General features: G+C 44.5%; 2 protein-coding genes across 7 annotated transcripts in view; one reads left to right on the top strand and one right to left on the bottom strand.

The window, feature by feature from the left end:
* Positions 1–16,185, bottom strand: part of INSYN2B (inhibitory synaptic factor family member 2B) — a 116,243-nt gene extending 100,058 nt beyond the window's left edge. The window contains exon 1 of the mRNA XM_032337055.1: positions 15,970–16,185. The gene's annotated coding sequence lies outside the window, so the exon portion shown is untranslated. The remainder of the gene's footprint in view (positions 1–15,969) is intronic.
* The window catches only part of DOCK2 (dedicator of cytokinesis 2), a 409,502-nt gene that overhangs the window by 299,891 nt on the left and 85,911 nt on the right, over positions 1–23,700 (top strand). For all 6 annotated transcript variants that reach the window (XM_032337047.1, XM_032337048.1, XM_032337049.1 and 3 more), the window contains exons 28-29: positions 17,553–17,651; positions 20,195–20,289. In XM_032337047.1, the coding sequence (XP_032192938.1) occupies positions 17,553–17,651; positions 20,195–20,289 (194 nt within the window). The remainder of the gene's footprint in view (positions 1–17,552; positions 17,652–20,194; positions 20,290–23,700) is intronic.

The raw sequence follows: 23,700 nt of genomic DNA, 5'->3' as shown, positions 1-23,700 counted from the left end.
AGGGCCAAGAATATTCCTTGAAAAGTACTTCTTGAGAGTAGTCCAGGGATAGTGTGTATAAATTTATATCCATGAACTGTTGTGAGATACAAGATGAAAAATCCCTTTCTCTAAATCTAACCGGGAGCAGCCCTGGCCCAACTGAGCTAGCTTTCATAGACTCAATCTCAGCTTCCTTCTTCCCGCCCACAGAGCCAGAGAGAAGTCCCTGGGGTCTTACACTCCGGGGAGCATTCTTGGAGATCCCTTTGGTCTCAGGCACTGGCTGGTTGCCTTGATTAAGCCATCATGTGATCACACATGTTGCTAACGATGAAGGCTTTGCTGATTCAGTACTGCTGGGGCACAGTTCCCTCGGACATGCAAGAGTTACTGATCTTTGCTACCTACAACTTCAGCCCACCACCCACCTTCTAGTGCTGGGAGTCTCTTTTTGCCCTTTTCCCCTCAATTTCTGCCTTCTTCTCCCTCCTTGTATCTTGCGTCCCCTTTACTCCTTCCTGGCCTCAGTTGCTCACTAGAACTGCTTTGCCCCAGAGCTCTCCAACACAATGATTCCTGATTGTTAGGGCCCATTAGAACCCCTTAGAAAGCTTGTGAAACAGATCACTGGGCCTGCTCCCAAGGTTCTGATTCAACAGAACTGGGCAGGGCCCGAGAATGTGCATTTCATAAAGATTCCAGGTGAAAATGTTGCTGCTGATTCACACCAAGAACACCCCTCCAAGGGGAGGGAACAAAATTCCTGGTTACCTTTATGGAAATGGCAGGGAGAGGGGAGAAAGAAGGGAAGGGAAGTTATGGGAAGGTAGAAGCACAAATAAATATTTCAATTAATTACTATGCCAGGCACCATCTCATATTGAATGATAAAATTATGTTGACCAAAACATGATTTAGATGCACATTTGGGGGGGAACTCTCTCTTTTATTTGGTGAAGAAGACCCAGGGGAATTACTTTATACCTTTTTATTCCTAGTGACAATGGACCTGTCCTTGTTCCCAGCTTCTCCTGAGCCTAGAGCTCGGGACCCCTGGTTTGGAACCCCTCGTCCCTGCAGCTCATTATGTGATATTCAGAAAGTTGCTTTGCTCCTATTTCCAAGAGCAGACAACGCGTTTTCTTTCTGTCGCCTGGACTTGTCATTGAGAAGGCTGGCATCATCCGCCAACCGTATTTGCAAGTAAAATGTCCAACTGGCAGGAGAGAGGCCAGGCAGAGGGACAGCTAGATGTGGTGGGTTGTGTCAGACAAGCAGGCTGCGGGAACTCTCAACCCTCTGGCCAGCTCTTCTGCGGTGAATAGAAACCTGGCAGCATGTCTGCCTGCAGGGCCTCCTGCTGTCTCTTCCACAGCACCTGGGGTTGGGGCTGCCCTTGAAAGGGCCGTGGTCAAATTTAAGCCAGAAACTGTCCCTAGTAGTGGCATGCTGCAGAGTGATCAGGCTAGGCTACCCAGACTTCACATCTTGTCGGGGCTTCCACATACTCGTGGAGTGTAGCTTTGGACAAGCTACTTTTCTTCTCTGTGCTAAAGCTTCCTCATTGTAAAAGGCAGAAGATAATAGTATCTATCCTCAGTGTTGTTGTGGGAATTCAAAAAGAGAGTGTAGGTAAATTGCTTAGCATGTGCCTGCCACATAGCAAGTGCACAAATAAAGGGGAGCCTTCATCATTCATTCATAACCGTTACTCCGTTCTGGATATTGGAGTTCATGTCCTAACTTTCCTCATGGACCATGAGCTCCTTGAGAGCGGAGGCAGGACCGATTCCCTTTTGAATCCATCCATCACATGGCCACACACCTGTTGCAGCCCAGCTCTGTGCCTGTCGCTGTGCTGGGGCCCCAGTCGCACCCAGCCGCACACACACTGTGCAGGCATTGATGAGTGGTTAGTGGACAGAAGGGAAAGATTGATGAGCAGGTTTCAAAGGGTATCTTTCATTGAACAGCACTGAGTCTTAGAAAAATGCTTCTCAGACTTCAGGGTTTGAGAACTACCTACCTGGGAATCGGATTCTGATTCATCTAGTCTGGCTAGGGACCTGAGAGTTCTCATTCCTAACAAGTTCCCAGGTGCCACCGCTCTTGCTGGCCAAAGCGCCAGGCTTGGGGTAGCGGGGCACTAGGTGTATGTGCCTGACCACACTTACGGACTGCAAAAACTGTGCGAGTTTAGAAATGAGAAAAGTGAGTCTGTAGGGACTGAGCAGTTTCTTCATGACACCTGACCCGTCTGGAAGCTGGGTGGCCTGCCTCATTTTCCTCTGTTAAGCTATATTGACTCCCTAAAACCAGAGGTTCTTAAAAGTTTGCTGCACAAGAGAAATCACCCAGGGAACATTACAAATCCTGGTGCCTGGAGAATGGGATACCAGGGAATTCTAACGGGCAGTGGAGTTTGGGAACCACAACTTCCCAGCCCAACTTCATCCAAAGAACAACAAAGGAAGGAACCTCCTTCTGCAGTCTCTCTAATTTCAGATACCTATCACAGCCTTTCAGAATTTGGAAACATAGGCCTCTTCATTATTTACAGATGTGGAAATTGGAACCCCTTCAGGTTAAAACACTCACCCAGGATTACCCAGCCCTTGACGGCAAAGTTAGGACTAGATAGAATTCAGACCTCTCAGCTCCCACTTTCTGTGTGCCTCCTTGATCTAGCCAGCTGTGAAGGTGAAAACTCACATGAGTCCTGTACCAGAGAAGGATTCCAGAAACATAGGCTCTTCCCTGGAAAAGCGTCTTCATGCTCTGCCACCAACCAGAACGTCGGAGACTTAAAAGAGACCTGGATGAGGGTGTGAGGAGGGGTGTCCCAGGGAACATGATCTGACATCACAAGGGCAGGGAAGTTTTCCTTTACAATAACATCCTGCCATTCTTGAGATGATAACATGTGACAGATGATGCTGTGAAGTTATAAAGGCTTTAAAATTCCAAAATGAGATGTATAATCCCATGATGGTAGGAGCAAAATTAGTGGCTTGATTCAGTACAATTAACATTGATTATCTTAATCATGACATAATGTCAGTTTCATTGGACACTGCATGTTAAACACATTGAGGACAGCAGATACGTACAGTCAATCTTTTTTTGGCGGGGGCAGGGGAGCTTGACATGACTCAGAGTTGAAGAGCCCAAATCTTAGCTGTTTCTGTGTAGCTTTCCCTTATAACCATTGAAAAATTAGCCATGTGACATGCCTGCACTCTTAACTATCTATTAAACACTTACTCTGTGAGCATGGCATTGTCCCTTTGTGAATGTAATCATATCTAATCTATATAACAACCGCCCCCCGCCACGAGGCATCCTGGAGCAAATAGTTTAAAGGGGTGTGTGTGACTGTGCATGTGCGTGTGCATGTGCATGTGCGTGTGCGTGCGTGTGCTGGGGCCAGAATCACGGCGTGGACAGGCACTCAGAGATGAGAGGAATATGATCGGGGTAAGTGAGTTGGTTGGGAATTGGGACAAATTCTGCATGGCCTGGTGGTAGTTTAAAGGAGGAGGTAGGAAGAGTAGAAGAAATGAAGTTGGGAACCGACCAGCTCATGCAGGGAATTTCATCCTGTGCTGCCAAGTTTGGATTTTTACCCTCAGAGTCAGTGGGATCCACTGAAGATTTTAAGTAGGAGTGAGAGTCTCCTTTCCATTTTAGTACAACCATATTCTGACTGCAGTATGGAGATTAGAGGGGGCAGAGCTGGAGACAGGGTCCACTTAGGAGGATGGTGCAATGCGCCAGGTGGCAGTGATGGCCGCTTCAATTAGGGCAGTGAGAGTGGGCACAGAGAATAAGCACACGCAAGACAAATTACTAAATCCCTGAGGCTTGGTGATTTATGGAATGGAGCAGGAGTGGGGAGGAGAGAGGAGAGAGAAAGATCGGAATCAAGGTCTATGGCTGGACTACTGTCTTCAGCTGAGTGGTCCTGAGAAGCAGCACACGGGAAGAAGGAGAGAGGCTCTAGAGGGAGGGATGTTGCTGGCATCTTTATGATGAGCTGCCTATGGGCTATCCCAGGGGAAATGTCCAATAGGAAGCCGGACTCCTGGAATTCTTTATTGATCAGGAAAGACTCTAAAACTGTCAGCACTTTGATTCTTATGATCTTAAGATAAATGTCCAAAAGAATGACAGCTTGACCCCTGTCACAGATGGGTTGTTCTAGCTTGGAATATGACTCAGGCCAATCAGCTAAGAAACAGAGGCCCTGTGGGCACTGGGATAGTTAAGAAGACCTTTTTCTTTTCTTTTCTTTATAAATATTTATTTATTTATTTGTGAGAGAGAGAGAGAGCGTAGGGGGAGGGAGAGAGGGAAAGAGAGAGAGAGTCTTAATTAGACTCCATGCTGAGCATGGAGCCCAACATAGGACTGGATCTTACAACCCTGAGATCATGGCCTGAGCTGAAATTAAGAGTCAGATGCTCAACCGGCTGCACCATCCTGGTGCCCCAAGAAGTCCTTTTTTCTTTAAAATCATAGCAAATAAGATAGTCCTCCCCCCCCGCCCACGAACTCTTTGATGGGAGTTGTCTCATTCATTCTCTCCCTCATTTGAAAAACCTTTTACTAAGCACTTTCCATGAGTCAAGCATTGAGAATACAGGATATAGGAGGTCTCTGTCCTTGAGTACCTCTGGGACTAGTGGACAACACAGACACATGGACATATGATTATGATTCCATGTTACAAGCAGAAGGAGAGTTGAATGTCAATGTTAGGAGTTCCTCCCAAGATGTTCTTAGACTTTGGGATGCTAAATATTGCCATGGAATGGGGCAGAAGAGCATCAGATAGAACCAGAGAAGGCTTCCTGAGGGAGGGAATGGCCCGTGCATGGGTCATGAAAAATGAATTGGACTTCATGGTGTGTAAAAGAAGACATCCTTCACTTGTGCAGACACCAAGGGAGAGGAGATAAATTTGGCATGTAGGTTGGGGAGGTGAGGAGAAGCAGGATTCAGTTTCTGGGCAGCCTTGCATGTCATTCTGGGGAGGCATTTGGACTCAAAGGAAGTGGTGGGGAAGAGGTCATATGTGTACATGCCCACAGGAACCAGGCAAGGACATAAAATAAAACAAAACAAAACAAAACACAAAAATGAGGTGGAGTGACCAACTGTCCTGGTAAGAGCAGTTTCCTGGGACATGGGACTTAAGTGCTACAACCAGACAAGTCCCCAGCAAACCAGGAAGTGTAGGTCACCCTAGAATGAGGCCAGGCCTGGGATATCAGTCAAGTGCACATCCACCCCTCACGGGCCTGTTCACGTCAGGAGGTGGCCCCCAGTGCTGCCATGTGGGGATGCAGAATGGTATCTCTGAGTCTTCCAACAATTCGTTTTTTAAATGTTGACCCAAGAGTCAAATTTTTTCCTTTTTATTGTTATTTATTTTATTTTTTTCTTTGAGTCTTATTGGCACAGAAGTCACATGTTTTAAAAACACCAGGCCGGCCCAACAAACCATTCCTGTGTACCCTGTGAGTGCCACAGACTGTCGGTTTGAGATCTCAGAGAAAAGCGTCATAAGCAAAACCTCCCACATCCCACCCTGCTCCTGCCCTGAGGCACATTCAGACAATTTTCATTTCGCAGAGTGACTTCAGTGATCAATCGTTTGGTTTTTCAGTTTGATGCTGATTTGGATGCTGGGCTCAGCACGTAATCGATCAAAGCAAGGATGAACGGTGGTGATAGAGATACCCATTCAATTTTTTTGAAAGATTAAATTTGTGTTCAATGGCTTGTTCTTCCCCAAATCCGGAAACCTACGTGGTGAGGAAGATAGAGCATGTACTTCTCAAGCAACAGCCTTAGGCATTAATTGAGGTCCATTTATTCTAGGTATCAGGACAACCCCTTGGTGGAGATAGGAAAAGGATCATCACATTGTTTGTAGGGAACTTGGAGGTCAGGGCCAGCATTTGGAGGCAGGGAAGAATGGTATATTTGATTTAACACTGCAGTCAGAACAGCTGGCGCTGTTCTAGCAGCCCTGGCGCTTTTGGCAGCTGTGTGACCATTGGGAAACCACAAAACCTCTCCAGTCCATGGCTTCTCCAAGGGCTCCCAAGGATCACCCACCCCATCGTCTCTCTAATTCTAAGCTTTAACTCTGATTAGACTTTTGCTAGGAGTTCTCCAGGCCTGCCAGGGTGAAAGAGTCAGCAGGCGTTTTTTTTGTTGTTGTTGTTGTTTTGTTTTTAATTTTTATTTATTTATTTGTCAGAGAGAGAGAGAGATCGAGAGATCACAAGTAGGCAGAGAGGCAGGCGGAGACAGAGGGAGAAGCAGGTTCCCTGCCTAGCAAGGAGCCCGATATGGGACTCGATCCCAGGACGCTGGAATCATGACCTGAGCCAAAGGCAGCTGCTTAACCAACTGAGCCACCCAGACATCCCGTCAGCAGGGGTTTTAAAGAACAAATCAGTCCAGGCATCTGTGACATCTTTTTTTTTTTCCAGATAGAATTAGTAGATATGGGGTTGTAGTATGTTGATCTGATATCTGGGCACCACCAGGCCAGCTCTCTGGATGGCATTTTTATTGTGTCACTGGATCTTCTTTAATTGAGCGTGGATTAGAACACTGGGGTGGGAGCTGCATACAGCAAGAAAGCGTCACAGGCAGGGGCTCTGTGGCTGGGGAGACTTCTGCTCTGAGAGAGGGGTGGGGAGGGCAGGTGGGGGAGGACCTGCACTCATGCCAAGCTGCAGTGTCACCTTTATTAATGATGACGGGGAGAGGGAGTCAGCAGGCAGCGAATGCGTACTGCAGAGGAGTAATTGGAAGGTGTTGTTACCATTCCAAAGGACAGGGAAGTAGAAGTGGGACAAATGGGAATTTAAAAGGAGGGAGGTGAGCAAAGGGAAAGAATGAAAAAAAAAAAATGGAGTATGATGTCATTTGGAAAATTGCAAACCAATAAATCAATGAGGTATCATTGCCAGGATAGAAAGGAAACAGCCTAAGGAGCCAGCCTGTCGGGGGAGCTGGGGGCTGACAGGAAACACCAGATCAGCAGGCAGAGCCGTGTCCTCATCCAGAGGTCAGCTGGAACCTGAGGCCCAGGATGGTCTCCCACTCCATCCACTCCATTCTGCCCCCTTTTCCTTGAGGCTTTTTTTTTTTTTTTTTTTTTTTTAGCATGAAGGACATCAGAAAGAATGCTCTATCTAAAAGGGTTTTACAGGAGCTCATTAATGGGAACCCTTGGAGTCAGCTTTTCAAACAGTTCTCTCTGAGTTCAGTTTCATAGGATTTTTTTTCATCATTGGAATCAGCCTCATAAAAGCCGGAGCATGATGATTCCGCCAGTTTTAACTTTAACAGATGAAATAGTACTCTCTTTATAGAAATGAAGAGCGAGGGCTTTGGGTAGCTTTCTTTCATTCTTAAGACCTTGTCAGTGGAGCTGACCGGAAGGCAACCCAGTAGGCAGGTGCCTGCGTGGCATCCCGTTACCGACAGATTGAGGTTCAAAGCCCTCAGCCTGGCATTCAAGGCCCTTCCAGCCTGTCCCTCCAGATCTCTCTCGTGATCTCCCTCTACGAACTCCGGCTGTACCGAAGCGCTCTGCACAGTTCCACCTCTGCGTCTTTCCTCGCCCTGTTCCACATACAAAAGTGGGACAGCAATTTCTCAGCCTCACCACTCTCCCTCCCCTTCCCTTACCTAGCACAGACATCACTAATCAATCAACACACTCTTTCCTGCTGAGTTAGGACTTGGCCGTGGAATCATTTCCCACACAGCTCTTGAAGCAGTTACTACCAATCAATCAAATTCATCAAATTATAAAATGAAATGTATTTTCTATTATAGATCTAAGATGTCCTTTCCCATTTTTATCTTAGTCTCTTTCAATCACATTAGTTCCTCAAACCCCCACATGCTCTGTGAAATTTTCCCGGATCATCCCTACCCACAAAGGTCATTTCCACTTCTTACAAGCCTAGAGAAGACTTTGCTTATAGCACTCATTTTGTGCCTGTCATCCGGCATCACAATGTATATCTCTGTACAGATCAGAGTTTCCCAATTTCGGCACTAGTGACATTTTTAGTCGGATCAGTGTTTCTTTTTGGGGCTGGCCTGTGTATTATTATACGGTGTTTAGTAGCATCCCTGGCCTTTAGGCAACCTTACCCTCTCCCCCAAATATGACAGATTGCCCTAGTTGAGAATTACTATAGGGATGGATGGATATAGAGAGAGAAAGAGAGAGAGAGATAGATGTTCTTCCTTATACCCTAGACTTTCGGTGTGTAGTTGGCCAATATAGCTCCTTCCAGATAATGGGTGCTGAGTGAATATTTGCTAACTAATTGATTGATTATGAGTGTGGAGTGAAGAACTGTCTGGGAAGGGAGAAAATCCTTCCCTAATGTGGATTAGGAATTACACATCAGTATGCCTTTGCTTCATTTGAGCACTGTGGAGCTGAGCAATCAAGGAGGTGTTGCAAAGAGGCACCTCTACACACACCCAGTCCATTATTATCCTCCTAGGACCCAAGGAGCAGAGCAGGCTGGACCAGCAGGTCACTTACAGCAGGGACAGCTAGATCTGTTTGGAGGAGACTGGGGAGGTGCTAGGAGAGTCCTGCTGGGAAAGTTGGGCTTGAAGTTGGAAACACAATGTGAGAGACAGACCTTCTTCACTCCTCATGAAGTAAACACAACAGGTAAACTAAAGCAGTCCTTTTACCCACAAAATAATCCACCCTCCTGAAAACCCTCTTTCTGGGCTGCCGGGTTGTCTGGGAACACATTTCTCTGCCCGCCCCTCCTCTCCTTCAGACGTGGAGGCTCTGTAAAGGGAAACAAAGGGCAGGGAGAGATGTATAAATCGTCACCCGCAATGCAGCTCTCCAGGTCCACAGGGAGGTTTAAATCATCCTCCACGAGTCAACCGAAAGCTAACTCTACACTTCCCCAGCTGATCAACGAACTGTTCTGGTAAACTGGAAAGAGGGCTGGGGCTGAGCATTGCAAGAAGGCTTGCTGAGTGCAGCTGGTGAGCCAGGCCCTACCCAGGAGCCCTGCACATGCCTTCGACTTCATCCTCACAACAGGGATATACGTAGTACTATGTTCCAGAAACAAGAGTGATATACGTAGTACTCTGTTTCAGAGACAAGAGAAGCGGGGCCATAGAGATCATGCAACTTGTCCAAAGTTCCAGGGCATTTGAAGAGAACTGGCATTTGCTCCTAGAACTTAGGATGCCCTGTCCAGTGCCTTCCAGGAAAACTGCTGCTATGGGAAACCAGATAACTTTCCTAGCGTGTGGCATTGATGATCCACTCTGAACCCATCTTGGTCTTCAACACCCTAAGCAATGCAGAAAATGGAGCAGTTATCCTCAGTTGAGGCTACAATCATGGGAGACTCATAAACCATAGAGTACAGTCATTAAGGCAGCAGATCCTGTCTATGTAACTCTGTGTCTACCCGTATCAACTGGCCTATCTCCCTGTATAACCTGCCAAGCTAGCTCCACCCACCCATCCATTCATCCATCCATCCATCCTTCTTAGTATAAGCACAAGACATTTCTAGAATGTTTCTTAATATTTGAGACGTTCACTGAATTGAGTGGAATGTCGAATGTTCTCCCCATTCAAGGCTAGTTAAGCAGGGAGGACAGCAAGGTAAAATGTTACACACTTTTCCTTTCTTCATTGTACTTCGAGGCTTTGCTTAATTTTCCCATTAGTAAGATTACATCATGTTCATAAGACAATGTCTTTTTCTTTTTTCTAAAGAAAGCAAAAGCATTCTGGGGTCAAGCTGATCTAGCTAGGCAAGTCATGTCACCTCTCTGCTTCTTGGTTTCCATCTGTAAAGTCCACATGGTTTTATCAAGATTGCCTGAATGTTGGGAGGATAAAATGAGATAAAGCATATTAGTGCTTGGCCCAGAGTGAGTGCTCAAAACACGTGGCATCGTGACCATCGGGGTACTTTTTTGCACAGTGTCTGACTCATAAATGTCCAACTAATATTACCTTCTCCTTCTTCTAGTTTTTTTCTTCCCTTGCCACAATCTTATAAAAAGTCCTTACTGATGGATGAGTAAAAGGCTTAGCATGCTGCCTGATACACACTTGGCCCTTTAAATGATAGTTCTTGTTGTCTTGTAGCCCACAGTGTCTTCTGCCCGAGACATAATATTCTTTTGTGATATGTTTTTCTGTTGAAGGTTGATCTTGGTGTCCTACTTAACCTTGATGTAAATGTTTGCAAGAGAAGATGAGGGGCTGCTTGGAATATTCATCCAGAGCCCACATCCCAGTGATGCTCCTGGCTTTGCTATTTCGCAGGGAGAAGTGAACTGAGGACAAAACCGTATTATCCAGGACTCCAAACAGAGTTTTTTGCACAGCTTTTCCTGAGGCATTTGGTGCAAAGACTGGAGGGTCATCACCGGTATATGTGCTGAGAATAAATCCTTGTTTCTGAAACTATTCTTCTCAAAATGACATTTACGAACTTCCTCACCCACACCTCCACAAATGTTATTAGAAGTGTTTAGAAAAAATCATCTTCCATTCAGTTAAAAACTGGGGTGTCCTAAATGACAGCCCCTTCCTGGCAAGTGGGTTTCTCAGGTTCCAAAAATGCAAATGGCTTTAATCAGAGACTAGGCGCCACTGGAGCAGGCTCCCTTCGATTCAACTCTGAACAACAGGGAGATAAGCCCACTAAGCTTGAAGACAGATAGGATCCACATAAAATTAAAATCCCTACTCTCTTGCCTGCCCAGGGAGGGCTAGAGTCTGCTCTAAAATGGCCATTTGCTGAGAAGCATTTGCTGAAGTGTGGTGACACTACCATGAACAAGGAAGAGTCAATGTTGGTCCTGAGAACAAGTCCAGTACAGTGTTTTGGAGATGGGGTTGTGTGGTAAGATGTGGAAACTGCCTCTTTAAAGGGGAGTTCTTGAAACACTCAGCAGCAAGAGAGATTTTTAAAACCCAAATCAATGGCCTCTTTTTGCACTTGAAGGAAAAGACAAACTCTTACCCCTGACCTCCAAGGGCTCCCAGGATTTGGTTCCTACCTGTCTCTCTGACCTCATCTTATACAGCATCTTCCCTCACTTTATACCTTCTAGCTATGCTGGCCTTCTTTTGGATCCTCCAGCATTCTAAGCACATCCTACCACAGGGCCTTTGAATCTGCTGTTCAATTATCCTGGAATGCTGTTCTGCCAGGTTTTTGCATGACTGACTCTCATCATTCAGATTTCTACTCAAATGCCAGCTCTCTAAGAGATTGCCTTTATCTCCCCTATTGAAAATGGTTTTCTTCCCACTCTATCCCTATCTCATTCCTTGGGGCTATGTCATTAGCAGCTATCACTGCCTAAAATAATCTTACTTGTGTACTCACTGACTTCTAGTGTGTTTCTCCATCCCTGGCCCTCTAACCAATGGGGATGAGAGCTCATTAAGAACAATTTTTGTTACTCTCATTCCTGGTTATATCCCCCACAACTAGAAATAAGCCTGGGATATAATAGGTGCTCAAAAAAAATTTGTTGAATTAAGGAATGTGTGAAAGAATGATCTCACTCTGGCTTGATCTAATGTAATTTAAGATGGAGTATACTCAGAAGTAGAACAAAAATTCTTTCACTTTCAAGCCCTCCTAAGGCAAAGATGGTCTATCCATGACCCTAACTTTTCAGAGTTTGTGTGTGGAGTGGTCCCTATAATATTCATTTAGAGATGGGGGAATACTATAATAAAGTCAGTCTCTCATCTAACACATATTTATTGAGTCCTCACTAAGTGCAAATTCAATTCTAGATTCTGGTGATAGAACAATGAATAAGTCGATAAAAATCTCTTCCCAGGTAGAGCTAACAGGTCTGACATGGGAGACACACTGCACTTAGGAAAAGAACACAGGTTTTGGAGTTAGAAAGATCCAGATTTTAATTCCTGTTCCATCATATACTAAATGTCTGTCTAGGCAAGCTGCCTGACATCCATACGTCTCAATTTCCTCATCTGTAAAATAGGCATAAAGTTGACTCCATGAAGTTGTTGAGATGGGTCAGGAACAGGATGAATGCAGAGTCTTGAGCACAAGGAATGAATGAATGGGATTTCCTTGCCTTCCATCTCTCCTTGGGATCAACTGTATCCTTTTGAAGATTTAAAGTGACCTCACACCACAGAGCCACATGCATAGGCTCCAACAAGGATCAGAATGTGTTAGTTTCAAAGGAAGAGTATGTTACCAATTCAGTTTCCTCTTCCAGCCTTGATTCAAAACAGCCTCATTTATCCTTCCTTTCCTGCTCCTTGTCAGTGAAGCTAGCTGTCCGAGGAGATACCTGTAGTTCTGGCCCTAGTGAGGCCGGGTAGTTGAGCCATCATTAATGCCCACAGCACCAGGCAGGAGTGCACGCAGCTAACTCTACAACAGTTGTCATATTGTACAGATGGAATGTGTCAGAGCATATCCAGAATATACAGCAACCAAGTGGCACTTTTCTGTTTTCCTGTGACGTTGTGCCTTTGACATGGAGCAGGCCACATGAAACCCTGGGATCTGTGCCCATCAGGAAGCTTCCCCTGAAAGAGGGTGACTTGGTTTACTCTATCACACAGCAGGATCCCCAGGGAACCAAAGAACGCCACTGCACACAGAGACAGACACATCCTAAGACCAAACAGCTGGGGGAATAAGTTTTTGATGAAGCCCGTTGTATTTCATGCTTTTGAACAAGTTGGGCATTGTTGTCACTCTTCCCACCTGCTGGCAACTGTCCCCAAATAAAAGAAACCTCCCAACATGCCCCGGTCCAAGAGGCTCACATTTAATTTACTTAACAGGTGGACTTTGGGCATGTTGTTAATCAAGGCACGTTCAGAGTCAAGGAGCACTGAGCTGTGATTGGGAGCACTTGATGGGTCCACAGCCAGTCATGGGTAGGTGACATCATCATTTCTTCACCCAGGTCAGGAATCTCAATGAGCTAATCTGCATAGTTTCTCTAGATCACAGTTAGCAACCATGACAGTAAAAATAATAGGTGATCATTATCCAGGACTTTCCATGTTCTAAGTGCTTTTTTATTTAATCCTCACCCACACTGTATGAAGTAAGGAATATTTCTATCCCATTCTTCAGATGAGGACACTGAGGCACAAGACCCTGCCCAAGGTCACATAACGAGGAAGAGATAGAGATAAGGTTTGACGTTAGGCTGGCTGGCTCCGAGGCCCCCACTCTGACACTCTACATCCTGGCGAAACAGGTGTAAACCCTTTGGAGCCCGGCCTTATCCATCCCACTCCCTGCTGCACTCTGGCACCCAGCACAGTGCCCAGAATGGGATGGTTGCTAAGACAGAACAATACACTGGTTTCCCCAAAGATCCCTACACACTAGAATTCCAAGTGCCCGACAAAGCTCCATGATGAAGGGGTTTTAGAGTCCCTGTTGATCCTAACACCACAGCCTCCCACTTCCGGTCCTGATCCGCCACCCAGACAGTGCCAGTTCCACCCAAGCATTAAATCTGTTACATAACCACATGGCAGACGTGGGGGTGAATGGAGAAGCCACCGGACGATGGCATTTGGCCACTCTCAGTCTCCCAAGGAGATAAATGGTCTGAGAGAGAGAACTCATCTCCCTAACCGCCTCCCTCGGTATGAAAACTTTCCTTCATCTCTTCTCCTTGGCGCTTTCTATATTTTATTTTATTTTGGCCCTGCACATTATTTGAAGTTACTATAGCAACGTGTCACCAGCTGGTACCGCGTAGTAATGTTGGCATTTAGGTAGCAAGCTCCCAAAGTTAGCTGCTTCCCTCCTTCTGTGAGCTCATCCCTCCCACAATCTCAGGTGAGTGGGGGACGCATCCGCACCAACCAGGCCCCTCTGCCCCTTGGTTACTTGGTTTTCAAGGCAGGGCAAACCGAGAGCCTCTTCCTGGTCCACTCAGCACTGCGGGGGGCTTGACTCTGTGTGTGTGTGTGTGTGTGTGTGTGTGTGTGTGTGTAGGTGTGTTTGCCTTAGGGATGGTTAAATAGATATGTTTAAGTTGAGTGATGTGCACCCAATTCTTGGCCTTATCAGTATGAGGGTATGATGATGGTGGGTTTTTTAAGGCAAAGGAGCCAAATGATTTGGGGAGGGCTTCTCTTCTGATCCTAATCACCTAGTATCCCCGCTAATTAATATTAATCACATGACACTGGGTTTCTCTTTTCTGTCTTGCCATCACACAGTGAAGAAACCCTGGCTGTTTTCCTTTGGAGCTTCAGTGCTCTCCCAGGTGTGCGAGACCTCTCTCCATACTGATGGGCTGAATTAATTAAGAGGATTGATTGTCGCGGATCGCTGAAGAGTGTTCTATGTGGCAAATAAGCCCTGCCACTCAAGGCGTTAAGTAGCCCCTCATCAGCCAAGTGTCTGCGATGATTGCACTTATTTTTACACGTTTGACCTAGTTTCAAGCCATGTCTCTTCATGCTGTGATTCATTAGCTACATTTTCAACCGCCCCGAACGAAGGGAGCCGAGGTGACTCTGCCTGGTTTGTAACCAGCGTCTCGGATACAGTTTCTCTCTGGGATTTAAGATGCAGGTCCCCCTGGTATTTATTCTGTTTTTAAGAAGCAGTTTCCCATCTAGGCACCTGGTATGCTGCTTGGCTATAGATGAGTGGCTGCCTCCTGCTTGGGTAGTAAATATATGTCACCTACACGGTGTCTGCCGGGGATGGGAAGAGCGGGATTCTCAGCAGCCCGGACTGCAGGGCATCCCTCCACCCTGCTGCCCCCGTGCAGCTCTCAGGCTCTTCCATGCCGCCGACAGGACTGGGAGATCCGGCTCCTCCGCTATAAAGTTTGAGCAATGTCAGGGAGAGGAGTGTCTGAGCGGCCAGTGCATCACGCTCCCTCCCTCCTCTCTCTCTTTCTAAACATTTAGAATATGGTGGAGATGGAAGTAAGGTCTCAAACTCATAGAAAGGGAAGGGGGCAGGGAGCAAAGAGGTGGATTGCCATGTTGAGGATATTACTAAAAAAAGGATAAACGTCAGAAAGGCATAATGTTATTCTATCATTCTATCGTTATGTGACAAAGAGGGTTGTTTTTTTTTTCTTTTTTTGCTTTGTTATTTAATATAAATGACAAAAAGGAGCCTTTCCTGAATACGAACCTGCGGCTGGCGTCTCATGCCATTTCACTAATCAATCGGTCACAATGGTGTGATTTCTGACCGATTTGGTGCTAAGGTGGGCTAGACACCAGGGCAGGAAAAAAAGGGGTGCTTGCAGACAGATGTAAAACACTGTCCTTTTTCATTAACGGCCAAATGCAGGTAACTTGGCCAAACTTCAGTCACATTGCTCTACAAATCCTGCTGTAAGGTACTGAGCTGTATTTTTCTATGTGGTAGTTAGAAGGAAGAAATGAACAAGCTGGTAAAAGTAATTTTGATTGACTGGTGGACTCTGACACACTGAGCAGGTCCTTATAAAAAAAATAGTGGTTTCTTTCAAAAAATGGTCACTTTCTCTAGATGGGGACTAGGACCCTTTCCCCTTTTCTTATTATTATGTTTTAAATGAAGCACGGAAGTTCTCTAAACAAGGCTTAAGACAATGCAGTCTTTTCAAGGTAATTCCAAGCAACTTGAGCTCTTTGGTTTGTTTTTTGCTTTTTCCCCCCCACTTCAAATTCAAATCAAGCCGTTGGAAATAACAAGCACTCTGTATCTATGCATTTGGGGCAGCCTGCAGTTCTGACAACGGTAGATTTTCCACCACACACACACACACACACACACAAGCCCACAATCCCAGGACTCATTTAAGCCAAAGCGTTAAAAGTAAACTATTGTTCAAGAAGCGATAGCATTTTCTCTTAGAGGATCATGGATCACAAAGAATAAAACCTCCCAAATCTCTTACCTTGAAACAGTAGAATTACCTGCAGAGATGTCCTCTCTTTCCTTGTAAAAAGAGCCAGGCTTTGGCCAGCAGCAGAATTACTCCAAAAGAAGGAATAATGGGTCCTTTATGTTGTAATTTTCACTGTTTATATGCAAGAAGTGTAGTGGGTCTGCTCACGTAGGAATAAATAAAAAGCCGAACAAACTGCTCAGCAGCTACCATGTGAAAAGAAAAGACCTCTAGTGGTCACAGGCTGAATTCTTTGAGGAAAGGAGAGAAGAGATGGAGGGAGTAGAGGAAACACACGTGTGTGTGTGCGCGCGCGCGCGCGCACGCGTGCACACACACGCATGCACACACTCCTCTCAAACTCCAAGATTTCTCTTTTCTGCCATCCATCCTGGCCAGAGGGAAACACGATGAGAAAGCTTCTTTCTTGGTTTAAGTGGGACCTGGTTAACAGCAATGGGGGTGTTCTGTCTGGTTGGAAAAGAACTGATCATTTCACAAACTCACCACCACCCCCTGGGGGTCTGAGCGGGAGAGGCTCTGCCTCCCTGGGTGACCATGACCATTCACCCCAGTGGAAGCCTCCAGATCCCCATCAACATAGCATCCTTGCTGCTGCTCCCGGAAGTCCCAGTTTTGTGCTTTCTGCCAGCTTTGCATGTGCTTTCTCAACATTTGTGGCGGGTGAGCATGCTGGTGGTCACAGGTAAGCAGGGCTGGCTTGCTGAGTGTATGACCTGACTTGGTGCTCAGAATGGGACCTGGGGCTGTTTTGAAATTCTGAATAATTTTTAACAAGGACTCTTCATTTTCATTTTGTTCTGAGCCCCACAAATTATATAGCTGGTCTTGCTGACTGGGGAAAGCACGTTATTCCTAACATCTTAATTGGGGAAAAAACAAAAACCTTTAGAAGCAAAAGAGATTCCTGATATCTGGGAGTTACTTTTGGGAATGTGAACTTGAGGAACGTTCAGTTACCCAAAAGAATTCCTGTGGAGGAACACAGAAGGAACTTCTTTTTTATCAGAAAATCAAGTATCAGGTGGGAGGTTGGGGGAACCAGGTGGTGGGTATTAGAGAGGGCACGGATTGCATGGAGCACTGGGTGTGGTGCAAAAACAATGAATACTGTTATGCTGAAAAGAAATTAAAACACACACACACACAAATATATATATTTAACTTTAAAAAAGAAAGAAAGAAAATCAAGTATCTCCAGGATCTTGATACAGGCTAGATCTCCTGACACAAGGGCCCTGGCCTTTTCCCAAAGTACAAGCAGCTAGAGAAGTGATCTGGCTCTATTTTCTATACCTGGAGCTCCCACTACAGTCCTAGTCACATAATAGATGTTTAGGAAATGCTTTTTAAAGAATGAACGCATAAATGAGCCAAAGGTACCATTTCCTCACAGGGAAGTTTCTCTTGCTGATCCAGTAAGGGGAGATTCTCCATCCTTGAGAGGCTTTTGATACTCAGAGGCCTGAGATGGTTGGGGTATTTTCCAGTCTGAAGTCAAGGAGATGGGGAAGATCAATGTCATCATGCTCTCTCCTCTATTCCATGGCAATTTTCTTTATTTTCTACAGAGTCACTTCGTGGCATGTATGACAGCAATCTTAAACCAGATGGGTGACCAGCATTATTCCTTCTATATTGAGACCTTCCAGACCAGCTCTGAACTTGTGGTGAGTCAGCATGATGTTGGGGTGGGGGCAGTGTAGGAGAGGCATTACACTCTTGGCTCTTAAGACTGTAGGAAAAGAAGGTGTTCCAGTGGACCTTATGTATGTGTGTTTCTAAGTTTACAAATATGTTCATGTGATTCCTTAGTTCTATTTTCCAGTTAGGCTTGTATATACCACTTCTGAAACATGTCTTCAGTCCCTGTCAGAGATGAAACTTAAATGTCTAGTCTAAATATGCTTCAACAAATGTTTGTTGATGAATCATGGACATTTTGGGGCTTAAGAGCATGAGAGATAAAAATCACACAGTCTAGGATTTGCATCCAGGATTTGTCACTGGTAAGCTATGTGATCATGGGCAAGTTATCTCTCTTAAGCCTCAGTTGCCCCATCTGTAGAGGTGGGGATAAATTATTTATGTCAGGATGTGGGGAATGGGGTTAATGAGAGTACAGTAGCTCTCACATATTAAGTGGCCAGTATTAGGTACCTATTTCTACATTATGATCACAAATACATGAAGGAAATTGGCCTCTGAGCCCCCTTGCTCTTCTAGCCTCTGAGGACTCATTTGCACAGAACAGTCCACACATGGACTGTGGCCTGTAGGTTCATAGCTCTGTAGCAGATGACTTACAACCATAAAGCCCAGCCCACACTGTCTTGGGGGTATAGGAGTCCCTTTGTCCTCAACACGGTCACCTCTGTCATGTCTTCTTACTACTGCTAGATTCAGGAATTCTGCTGCTGGGGCTCACTTTCAACTCCATGGAGTGGCCCAGGGAACTAAAATTGGACCAATCTCAGAGAGTGTCCCAAAAAAGGGAATTATTAGGAAGCCATTCTCTTTCAGCCATTCAGCAGAGAGATGGTCTCTTCAGTAGATCAGCATTGGCAAGAAATGTAACCTTTTTCTGCATACACAAAAAATAAAACAAAAGGAAAGCCAAAGTTCTTTCCCCAAGTTCTCTATGTCATGGAGCATGGAAATAGAAAAATCAGATTCCTAATTTTTGATCCTCAGTGGAAGGAAAGGTGAGAAGAAAGGTGGAAAAGGAAATTCTTACTTATTAAACATATATACTTTGTTTCATAATTGTCACAACAGTATGACCTAGGGATTAGTAGACACATTTTACAAGTCTACCATCTGCTTGCTCAAGGTCACATAGCAAGTATGTGGCCGAGTAGGGTTTGAACTTCTCTCTTAACACTTAGAGCATGTTATGCTTCTCATTCAGAAGCTAGATGTTCCATCTATGAGCTGGAGGCCTTCTCTGTTACCACAGGAAGGGAAGGAGCACATGATGGTATCTGCGTTACCCCATATCAAGGATGAATAACAATACTCACCATTGTCTGACCTGGGACTAAATGAGCACTTATAGTGGGCCAGGCTCTGTGCTGAGCACCTTTTAGCCAGTGTGCACGTAATCTTCATAGAAACTCTTTGAATTAGATGTTATCCCCATTCTGCTGATGTGGAAACTGGGATTTAAAGCATTGAGGTAATTTTCCCGAGAAGCAAAGACTGCTGAAAAGGAACCAGTCTCATTTCCAGAATTTTGTAATTTAGCTTAAAGTAGTGATTTTCAAATTATATTCCTCCCATCCTCATCCTCACTATGTTTTACCATAAACACACACACACACACACACACACACACACACACACACACATACCCAACCACAGCTATTCTACTTTTATCTATTTTATATATTTGGGTAGTATATAGTATATATTATATATTTGGGTATATTTCTGGGTAGTATTTTCCTTGGGCAAAGAATTACACTGTTAAAATGATTTGAAAACCACTAGCTTAAGGAAAGAGCTCTGAATGGGTTTCCTATGGATTTCAACATTTCCCAAGAGCAGATACAGCATGACTTGGCTTCTTCCAGCTCAGGAAGGTTTGCATGCCAGGTCTCCTGGTCTTGGCTGTCTGGATTTGTCTTGAGTTTGTGTTCTCCAAAGACGGAGCACAAGCTTGGCCTGCTGCAGTCTAGGGTGTGTTGAGGTCCACTCTCAACCTCTTGAATGAGAGGAAGAGAGACCCTGTTATGTTTCCTCTAATCGCCCATGGATGTGTCCGCTATATATGAACTAGCTGTGTTTATGGTCCTGCTAACTAGGTGGTCATGGTAATTGCTACATGACCTGAGATGCCTTCACAAAGTGTAGTGTGCTTCCTCCTTAAATACCTATTTGAGAAGATGATTATAAAATTATGATATCAATAAATATTTACTTCTTTCCTCTCAGAGACAGAATTACTAGTGCTTTGTTTTGAGAATGCTTTCAGATCCCATAGTCACATTCCATTTGTATTTGTGAAACAATCTCCTGGTAACCAACGTAAAGCTTCCATTTAAAAATCCACGGCTATTGGTTCCGTTGGATTTACTTAACGAATGCCTTTTCCCTTTCTGCTCCTCTAAAAAATAATGAAGAAAAAATTTAAACAGCCAGCAAGATCTGGGTCCTTCCAGTCAGGTTCTATGAAACAAGATGATAGGTGTGTTTTGCTTTACAATTTCAGGACTTCTTGATGGAGACATTCATCATGTTCAAGGACCTCATTGGGAAAAATGTGTATCCTGGAGACTGGATGGCCATGAGTATGGTTCAGAACAGGTGAGTGGCCACTTGTTCCTAACATCTGTGTCACCCCAGCAATCACTTTAAAGAGCACTCATGGAGACAAGGTGGGGTCTTTCTACTTTTAAACCCTAGGGAACTCCACACCATCCTGAATCATCATCACCTCCTCCTCCTCCTTCTTCTTCTTCTTCTTCTTCTTCTTCTTCTCCTTCTCCTTCTCCTTCTCCTTCTCCTTCTCCTTCTCCTTCCCCTTCCCCTTCCCCTTCCCCTTCCCCTTCCCCTTCCCCTTCCCCTTCCCCTTCCCCTTCCCCTTCTCCTTCTTCTTCTTCTTCTTCTTCTTCTTCTTCTTCTTCTTCTTCTTCTTTTAAATATTTCAGTCCTCATGACTTTGTATATACTGACCTGGCTACCTCCCACCTTCTCCATTCTTCGGATACCAGTTAGAATAACATACTTTGTGGGGTGCCTAGTGGCTCAGTCGGTTACTTCTGACTCTTGGTTTCAATGCAAATCATGATCTCAGGGTAGTAAGATCGAGCCCCACATCAGGCTCCCTGCTCTGTAGGGAGTCTGTTTGGGATTCTCTCTCTCCATTTGCCCCCTAAAATAAATAAATAAATCTTTAAAAAAACAAAAACAAAAACAAAAACTTTGTGACGTTTTCCCTCAACTCTTGAGATTGTAGGTCAGCCTTATTAAAATTACAGTATTTTAACATTTATTCAAAATGACAAAATATTTTGTGGCATATAGTAAAATAGGTTTAGGAAGCATGGAATGAAGCAGGTTTGAATAGATTTCTGTTCTGCAGGACTTCTTAGAGCCTTTAACATGCTGATGGAATTCTCTCAATGGAGGATGTGGGATATAGAATTTCACAAATGTGTTTGCTAGTGGAACAATTTGGTGTATACGTATGTATGTTTCTGTGTGTATATTTAATATATATTAATATCTCACAGGATACCAATGTAACCCAAGTACAATTCAGATCCCACGTAACCCAGCACAACATTAGATAAAAGTAATTACAAGCAATTTCACTCTTTAATGCTTTCTCTCAAATCGTATCATCCTATCAAAATGAAATTCAAATTATAATACTCAGAAGTATTTTATGATATTCCCTTTCTTCACTTCTGTGGCTCTCAGTTATTGCTCACTATCCCATGCTTTATCCGCAGTGCTCTTACAATCTTATTCTCAATTCCTATCAAGAAACTCCTTTAAAACTGGGTCTTCTTGGCCCCTCCCCCCTTTTCTTCCCTCTCTCACTTCCCTTTGGCTTTATATATTTTAATCCTCCCCATGAGAGGCCCTTCACTTTACACTAGCAAGAAGTTTTGTCTCTACCTATTGCCCTTGTTCTATATCCCCAAAACCAAGAACTGGCTGACAAAGGTAAATATCCCTAGAGGTTGGAAGAAGAAAAGAAGTTGAAGAGGCAGAAGCAAAGGTCTCCTTAGTGGGAGGCAAAGAGCAAAGACTATAAACATTTATGTATTAATAATTTTGTCATTGGATACAGTCTGAGAATTTCTGTCTCCTCATGTATACCTATGAACTGACTCCAGACCCAGGTGGCCTCCAACCCTTACCCTTCTGTCCTCTGAAAAGCTGTTCTTCCACTAACTGGATGCCTGAGTGCCTGGCCATGTGATTCCATAGCCTCACTTACCAGCAGTGCTCTTGGGGCCACCTTCAGGGGCTGGAGAAAGGGAGAAGGGTTTTGTCAAGGCAGAAGGAAATTTCTGGCTGTGCAACAGAACTTCTGAAGAGAGGAGAACAATCAGCCCAGAAGCAAAATGTCAGAATTCTCAATTTGGGCATCACACAGATCCCATCACATCACACAGATGGGAGTCCAACTTTTGCAATGATTAAATGATTAAAGTGTTGGTGGGGATTAAGCCCAAGCCACATGACAGATCAGAGGCAGGTCCCTTCCTATGCCCGTGTCAGGGCCAGTTTCCGGACCTGCACCCTATACTAGGACCCTGCACTCTAAAGGGCTCCATGTTTGCTTTCACATCCCCTTTTTGCCATCTTGAAATTCTTAATAATTTTTGAATGAGACATTCATATTTTCATTGTGCACTGAGCTCAACAAATTATGTAGCTGGTAATACCTTATATCAATGCTCAGTCATCTTGTGTTATAGTAGTAACCAGCTCCTAAACTGTATGTGAATCCTTCTACTGTTTGCCAGCTGGCCAATAATGTCTTCAGGTTTTGCCAAAATACATGAAGCACCCATGTGAGTCATCTTCAACTCACCCTGTGCTTTAGATACATTCAACTGTTCACTGTTACCATTTCATTCTTCTATGACTCTGCATAAACTGTTGCTCTCCTCCCTTCTAGACCAAACTCAACATGAAAGCATCCTTCAAATTCTTCAACCTGTAATCTCTACTTTGTCAATGCTTCTAGAACTCTCTCATGGTAGGAGAATGTGCTTTCTTCTCTGTATTTCCAGGCATGCCAATATTATGGCACTTATTCCACTGTGCTATAATTGTTTCTTCACATGACTATTTCTGCCACTACAGAATGGGCTTCTTAAAGGCAAGCACTATGTCCAGTTTATCTCTGGGTCTCCAGTTCCTAATACAGAGCCTGACATTCATAAATACATATAATGAATTCTGTGTATCCAATAGCTACTTACTATTTAGAATTTTTAAATAAATCTAGTTCAAATCTGCCCAAGTAAAAAGAGAGTTTATTAGCTCAGATTTATGGCTTCAGGCATGGATGTATCTAGGTGTTCAAACAGTGTTGTAAGGAATCTGTATCTCTATCTTTACTCTTTTCTCTGCTGACTTCATTCCCAGGCAGCTGCTCTCTTTGTGGGGGGGGGGGGGGGGGGGGGAGAATGGGCTCTAGAAATTCCAGAGATATGTCTTAAATTAGTAAGCCCAAGAGAAAGAAAAAGGTAGAACAAGTGTCCCCAGGCTAATCTTCAAAGCTCTGGGTTAGGCTACATGCCCATTTATAAATTTCTGTGGCTAGGAAAGTGAAATTTGCTATTTCATCAGGCTTGGGTCACATGACTCACTTTGCAACTGAGAGGCAATAGTTCCTTCTATCCAAACCACAAAGCCTGGGAGCAAAGGGGGATGTAGGCAGAGTAGTTATCCAAAGAAAAAGTCTAGGAATTATTACCAAAAGAAGAACTGGATAGGCAAATAAATACACAGACATCTACCACTTATACAAGGTCAGGAGGATGGGAGCCCTGACCAGGCCAGCAATTTTTTCTGAGCTGCCTAGAGTAATCTTGGAGGAAGCATGTAGAAGAGTTTGGAGGAATGTTTCGTCCTGAAATCCAAGCTAGCTATGGACTTTGGTCTTTTTTGGAGGGATAGGCCTCCAGAGATAATATAATAATCCTTGGTTTGTTTATACTTAGAAAATTACAATATAATTTTCTAAAGGCT

The sequence above is a fragment of the Mustela erminea genome, chromosome 3, assembly GCF_009829155.1.
Source record: "Mustela erminea isolate mMusErm1 chromosome 3, mMusErm1.Pri, whole genome shotgun sequence".
NCBI classification, from domain to species: domain Eukaryota; kingdom Metazoa; phylum Chordata; class Mammalia; order Carnivora; family Mustelidae; genus Mustela; species Mustela erminea.
Note: the sequence above shows the minus strand (reverse complement) of the source record. Positions and strands in the feature narration are given on the sequence as shown.